Source organism: Babylonia areolata, chromosome 26 (genome assembly GCF_041734735.1).
Source record: "Babylonia areolata isolate BAREFJ2019XMU chromosome 26, ASM4173473v1, whole genome shotgun sequence".
Taxonomy (NCBI): domain Eukaryota; kingdom Metazoa; phylum Mollusca; class Gastropoda; order Neogastropoda; family Buccinidae; genus Babylonia; species Babylonia areolata.
In genome coordinates, this window is record NC_134901.1 from 20,190,934 (window position 1) to 20,198,433 (window position 7,500).

The 7,500-nt window shown below is 45.0% G+C and overlaps 1 protein-coding gene across 3 annotated transcripts in view; it reads left to right on the plus strand.

The window, feature by feature from the left end:
- LOC143300345 (neutral cholesterol ester hydrolase 1-like) overlaps positions 1-7,500 on the plus strand; it is a 16,748-nt gene that overhangs the window by 4,526 nt on the left and 4,722 nt on the right. For all 3 annotated transcript variants that reach the window (XM_076613947.1, XM_076613948.1, XM_076613946.1), the window contains exons 2-4: positions 916-1,081; positions 2,176-2,301; positions 6,227-6,353. In XM_076613947.1, the coding sequence (XP_076470062.1) occupies positions 929-1,081; positions 2,176-2,301; positions 6,227-6,353 (406 nt within the window). In that variant the 5' untranslated portion in view covers positions 916-928. The remainder of the gene's footprint in view (positions 1-915; positions 1,082-2,175; positions 2,302-6,226; positions 6,354-7,500) is intronic.

Consider the following 7,500-nt stretch of genomic DNA (forward strand, 5'->3'; position numbering starts at 1 on the left):
TACGAAAAACACTCACAACTTCGCTCACGAGCTCAACTGCTTCAGTAGTGGCGTCAGTGTTTTTCACAAAAGAGGCAAAAGAACAACAACAACAACAACAACAGCAGCAGCAGCAGCAGAAAGCTTTTGTTACGCGTCAAATCGTATTGTCGAGTGTTGTGTGCCGTTTCGTCTCTGTTTCCTTTTCTTTGGAGATACCTGTGTGAAAAGAAATCGAATCCATTATTGTGGTCGATAATCTTATGGTACGGTTAATGAATTATCACTTTTGTTCCCCTCGTGCATAGGCATGATCGATGTGTTTTCACATATATAGACTTCCCACCGAAAACTATGTGGGGGGAAAAGCCCACAAAAAGCAAATGATTTCGTTGTTTCAATAGACTGGGGAGTTAAACAACAACAACAACAACAACAACAACAAAAGAAAAAAAAAGAAAAGAAAAGAGAAAAGGAAATTATTCAAAAGACGGAAAAAAGAAAACAAGATAGGAAAACCTTGACATTTCCAGACATTTCCAGTATCTAAACAGTTTTCAATGCATTATTTTAGATAGAGGTCAGTTAAATCAAGCTGGAAGCAGGAGTCACACGAATTACAGCCTATAACTAATCCCACAGTCAGTAGAAGAGAGAGAGAGGAAAAAAATCAAAGCAAAATGAAAATAAAACAAAATAAAATAAATTAGATGAACGAAATCAAAACAAAATAAAACAAGAACAAAACAAAACAATACAAAAATACACACACACAAAAATCAAACAAAGAAAGAAAACATCCATAGTTCTTATCCTGTCGACAGCCATCAATCATCCTTTTTTGATTATCCACGTTCTGTGGCCCCCTCCCCTCCTCCTGTCCCCCACCTCTCTCTCTCTCTCTCTCTCTCTCTCTCTCTCTCTCTCTCTGTTCAGCTGACTGTTCAGGATGAAGGTTCTGTGGCTGTTGTTGCTGAGCATGCTGGTTCTGGCCGTGGCTTACCGAATCCACCTGGTGCTGCAGCGCCCTCTACCACCGGGTTTACCGGAACCGGAAAAGATACGATGGCTAGATGAGAGTGGAAGGATCGCCTTGGCGGCAGTAAGTTGCCTGTTTTTGTCATGTTATTGCAATTAAGTTTGTCATTTTTTGACTGTTGGTTGATTAATGAAGTTTTACTTACCCGAAAATGTGTTCATCAACAGTCACTTGGAACGTTTATATATTTTTACTCTTCTCAACGGGCTGACGGCCGGATACGAGTAACAATATGGCGTCCAGTTGGCTTCAGCTTTCCTGGCCAATGATCTATCAATATTTAGATCAGTGAATGGAAACCCCTTATGGCGAGCATACTCGTCACGCAAAGAGAACTAACTTCTACATTAACCCGTCGAGTTCTGTTGCGGAGCAATGTTCGGGGGTGGGGGGCGTCAAAATTTGTATCATTAAAACAGTTACAACAATCCTACATATGCATAAAACGCAGACAAAGGGAACTAACTTCTACAGTATTTCCGGTCATGTGTCTGCACATGTCAATTTGGAGAAAACCCCCGGACAATTTTAGTATGATTATTTTGTGAGTTTTTCTTTTGCATCAATGTAATAGGCAAGCTGGCTGAGGCTGTAAGCTCCTTAGACCTGCATGGGTTAAAAATTCAATGTACATTTTATTTACCTGTGTTCTAGCTGATCTGGTAGCATAAGCAGCATTGACTTGAAGTTGTGTACCTTGTCCTGCCCCATGGAGAGAGTGTGCCACTCTTCGTTGCTCTATCCTTTACTCTCCTAGCCTCGTTATTCTTTGATTTCGAGTCACGTACCCAATGACTGAGGCAACCATGTATTTGTTCTGTTTTGTCTGTATATTCTATGTAGCATCATAATCAGGGTTAAAAGGCTATGCCAGTGGTGAATAAAAAGCTAATTTGTGTTTGCACATCTCTTCTGTTATTGCTGCTGTGTGCACATGTCAAATGATCGTTATAAGGACAGGCCCGGACCGGACCTTCATTTTTAATGAAGTGTCTGGGTTTGTTCCAATGTACCTTTTTATTTACTACCTGTGTGCTAGCTGAACTGGTGGCACCAGTTAGCATCGACTTGGAGTTGTGTACCTTGAACATGGATCGAGAGAGTTACCACTCTTTGTTGTCTGAATGTGTTAAGATTTCCCTCCACCTGATGTGCAGAGCTCCTTGCTGCAGTACATAGGCATCAACCCGGGGCACGAGGGGCTGAAGATCTTCATCAACACTCTGTTCGCCATCATGTTCAACCCTCTGCCCTGGCAGAGGCCCGAGCCCGTCTCGCTTACGGTATGTATCTGCTGAATCCTTGTCTGTCTGGCTGTCTGTCTTTCTCTCTCCCTGCTTCTCTGTCTCTGCCCCCCCTCTCTCTCCCTCTCTTTAAGTCTCTGTGTGACGTATCGTAGAGTCTTAGAGAGGTAGAGGAAGGGAGGGCGTGGGGGCGGGGGAAAAGGGGGGGAGGGGAGAGTGAGATGGGGCGAAGGGAAAGAGAGACAAAGAGTGGGAACGGTTTCTAGGAGTGTACATGTGCACTTGAATGATTCAAGAGATGAGTGAGAGAAAGAGGTAGACAGAGGTACAACACACACACACACACGCACACACACACACACACACACACACATGCGCACGCACGCACACACATGCGCACGCACAACACGGACACACACATACACGCGTGCACACACACACACACACACACACACACACACACACACACACACACACACACACACAGAGAATACAGAGAAAAGGGGATTAAGAAGCAGATGAAAGTAATTTGGAACAAGGCGGAGAGGTAGGGAGAGAGAGAGAGAGAGAGGGGGGGGGGCAGGGGGTATGTACATGCCTCAATTCTCATACGTACTCTGAATAATATTTTTCCATTCACTCATTGGACTTGTAGCCCAGCCGATCAAGACAGCCATATCAGGGACTGCAACACGTTTAGCCCTTTGACTAAACGTTTATAGCCTCAGTGAAAAGAAGTCATCGTGGCATGAATTATGTATTTCTCTCTTTTTTATCTTTTCTTTTTTTTCACAACAGATTTCTCTGTGTGAAATTCGGGCTGCTCTTCCCAGGGAGAGCGCATCGCAACACTACAGCGCCACCCATTTTTTTTCCCTGCGTGCAGTTTTATTTGTTTTTCCTATCGAAGTGGATTTCTCTACAGAATTTTGCCAGGAACAACCCTTTTGATGCCGTGGGTTCTTTTACGTGCGCTAAATGCATGCTGCACACGGGACCTCGGTTTATCGTCTCATCCGAATGACTAGCGTCAAGACCACCACTAAAGGTCTAGTGGAGGGGGAGAATATATCGGCGGCTGAGCTGTGATTCGAACCAGCGTGCTCAGATTCTCTCGCTTCCAAGGCGGACGCGTTATCTCTTGGCCATCACTCCACATGTAATGCAGTCACCACTTTCTGTGTGTTTTCATTGTCATGATTTTGCTAAACAAAAGTAATGACGTCCGAAGAGGAAGAAGTCCACATAGTTTCAGTTTCAGTTTTCTCAAGGAGAGGTCACTGCGTTCGGACAAATCGATATATATACGCTACACTACATCTGTTAGGCAGATTCCTGACCAGCAGCATAACCCAACGCGCTAAGCAAGGCCTTGAGTGCTAGTGCATGCACACACACACACACACACACACACACACACACACACACACACATATATATATATATATATATATATATTATACCCATCAGTGGGGATTTCTTTCTACAGAACTTTGCCAGAGGACATTCCTTTTGTTGCCGTGTGTTCTATTTCAGTGCGCCAAGTGCGTGCTACACATTACATGGGACCTCGGTTTATTGTCTCCTCCGAATAACTAGACGCTTTGTTTGATTCTCCAGTCAAATTTGGGAGAAAGTTGGTGCGAGAGCGGGTTTGAACCCAGAACCTCAGGGACACTGAATTGGCACATGAGCATCTTATTCATTCTTGATTGGTTGATTGATATGGATACTTATATAGCGCCTATCCTCGGTCAGAGACCAAGCTCTAAGCGCTTTACAAGCATGGGGTAATTTGCACAACAGGCTACCTACCTTGGTAGAGCTGACTGACGGCTGCCACTGGGCGCTCATCATTCGTTTCCTGTGTCATTCAATCAGATTTCAGGCACACACACATATACACTCAGACAGACATGTAAAATTTTACGTGTATGACCGTTCTGTTTATTTACCCCGCCATGTAGGCAGCCACACTCCGTTTTCGGGAGTGTGCATGCTGAGTATATTCTTGTTTCCATAACCCACCGAACGCTGACATGGATTACAGGATCTTTAACGTGCGTATTTGATCTTCTGCGTGCGTATACACACGAAAGGGGTTCAGGCACAGGCAGGTCTGCACATATGTTGACCTGGGAGATCGGAAAAAATCTCCACCCTTTACCCACCAGGCGCCACCGAGATTCGAACCCGAGACCCTCAGATTGAAAGTCCAACGCTTTAACCATTCGGCTCTTGCGCCCGTCAATTCCTCCGCCTTCCTCCTTATACAAATCCGCTTTCAGAATGGTGACTGACATCCTGTACCTGTCAGCACATTTTGTCTCTGGTGACAGCCCTTTACTGATGAGCACACTCGTTCGCAGTAGTCAAGGGGTTAAAACCCGAACCATTTTTATAATGAGTGTCCACAGCGATAACACTGTCGTTAATCACGTCCTTCTGGATGAGAGAGATATCGCTTATCGATTACTTGTGTTTGTTAATTGTAAGGCCAACAAACCATCATGTATTAAAATAGATGGATTTTTTTTTTCTTTTTTTTTTTAAAAACAACATTTTGTACTTCATAACCTAGATATTTTGGATAACATATTCACTATCTGTTCATTAACTATTTATACTTTTGATAGGAGAATTCGAGCCAGCTTTCATATCCGTTCCACATGCCACTTCACCGTTATTGTTTGTTATCACGACTGAAAGAGTTCATTCCCCAAGTTGTTTTTTTTTTAATTGGGACAGGGCTATGAAAGACCTGTGTGTGTGTGTGTGTGTGTGTGTGTGTGTGTGTGTGTGTGTGTGTGTGTGTGTGTGTATGTGTGTGTGTGTGTGTGTGTGTGTGTGTGTGTGTGTGTGTGTGTGTGTGTGTGTGTGTGTGTGTGTGTTTTGTGTGTATGTTGGAAGGGGTGCATGAGTGAATTTGCTTTGAAATCCATTGCTTGGCATTATCTCCAGATGCACTGAAAAAAAAAAAGAAATAGGAAAGAAAGTCGCAGCATTTCTTTTCATTACATTATCACTTCCTGATTCTCTCTCTCTCTCTCTCTCTCTCTCTTTCACCCCACCCCCACTACTCTCCATCACACTGACACACATACATCCGTGTGTGTGTGTGTGTGTGTGTGTGTGTGTGTGCGTGTGTGTGTGTGTGTCCGTGCGTGCGTGCGTGCATGTGCGCACGCGCTTGCGTGTCTTTGTGTGTCATGTCTACCTATTATGTCCCTAGAATTATATCACCCTGTTTCTCTCGTCTGTTTGTTTATCAGGTGAGTCACCCCCTTACCCCCCCCCCCCCCCCGTACCACTCCCCACCACACTGACACACATACACACATACATGTGTGTGCATGCGTGCGTGCGTGCGTGCATGCACGCACTCGCTTGCGTGTTTGTGTGTGTATCGTGTCTATCTATATTTCCATAGATGTATGTAGTGTGTGTGTGTGTGTGTGTGTGTGTGTGTGTGTGTGTGTGTGTGTGTGTGTGTGTGACTTCCGTTTTGTACACATATGCACGATGTTGTGTCTCTCAGTTTGACGCTGCGTTTTCCTTGTACATGTGTACATGTATTGAGTATGACTAAATTTATATGTGCATATGTTGTTTGTGTGTCTCTTAGAATAATTGCAGATACGTAAGTCGGCCAGTGTGCTAGTATCTTCACCCGCGGTTGGAAAATAGGGATTCATTCATTCATTCATTCCATACCTTGTATCCATCGTCTGTTTGTTTGTTTGTTTTTTTTTACCAGGTGAGTCAAGACGGTGTATCAAAGGATGCCGGTCAATGTCTACACCCCCAACCCCCCCCCCCCCCCCCCCCCCCCCCCCCCGCAAAGACTGACACACATACATATGTGTGTGCTTGTGCTTACTTGTCTGAATGTATCGTGTCTACCTGTAAGTCCCTATACATCACCATGTATAATCATCACCTCGTCTGTTTGTTGGTTTGCCAGGTGAGTCAAGACGTGTACCAGGGGGTGCCGGTCAGTGTCTACACCCCCCACAAAGACCCCTCCTCCACGCCCACCCAGCCCACCATCATCTACTTCCATGGAGGGGGCTGGACCTGGCTGTCTGTTGGTCAGTAAGGGATTCCATTGTGTTTTGTCTGTCTGAGGGAGGATTTGTCCCGGAACGCAGTGACGCCTCCTTGAGCTACTGAAACTGAAACTGAGGGAGGGAGGGAGGGAGGGAGTGAGGGAGAGAGAGGGAGGGAGGGATAGGGAGGGAGAGACGGAGAGAGAGAGAGAGAGGGGGGAGGGAGGGAAGGAGAGAGAGGGGGGGGGGGGAGAGATAGCGACAGGGAGAGGGAGAGGCGGAGAGAGAGAGATGGAAGGAGGGAGGTGGAGAGAGGGACGGAGGGAGTGGGGAGAGAGAGAGAGAGAGGAAGAGGGGGAAGAGGGACGGAGTGAGAGAGGTAGATAGGGGGAGGGAGGGAGAGAGAAAGAGAGACAGGGAGAGGGGGAGGGAGGGAGGGAGAGAGAGCGGTGAAGGAGGGAGGGAGAGAGAGACAGAGAGGGAGGGAAGGAGAGAACTCAAACTCGACATCAAGTTTAATCAGTACAGGCCATGGCCCCTGTGTGTGTGTGTGTGTGTGTGTGTGTGTGTGTGTGTGTGTGTGTGTGTGTGTGTGTGAGAGAGAGAGAGAGAGAGAGAGAGAGAGAGAGAGAGAGAGAGAGAAATGAAATGAAACGAAAAAAATAATGTTTTAATGTTTTTCGGCCATGGGCACGTATAAACAGTCAAGGGGAGCGGGGTGTAATAATAATAATAATAATAATGGATACTTATATAGCACACTATCCAGAAATCTGCTCTAGGTGCTTTCCAAAAACGCTTTGTTAACATAAAACATTACATCTATGTTACATACACACACCAAAATATGACTACACACACACACACACACACACACACACACACACACACACACACACACACACACACACACACACACACACTGCGTACATACATTTTAACAATACATGTGTATCTAACAACTACCCTAACACATACGCACACATAGGCAGGCACAAACTTACATAAACGCACAGGGTGTGAAATAACTGAACAGCTAAATAAAGAAGTTCCATTAAAAGGAAAAATACAATGTTACACAAGAACATCATCAAATGATAGTATTAACTGTCATAACCGTTAGTGAAAACGTTTTTTTTCTGCTTGCTCCATGTTACATTATTATCTTTGTCATTTTAGTTTAGTGAGA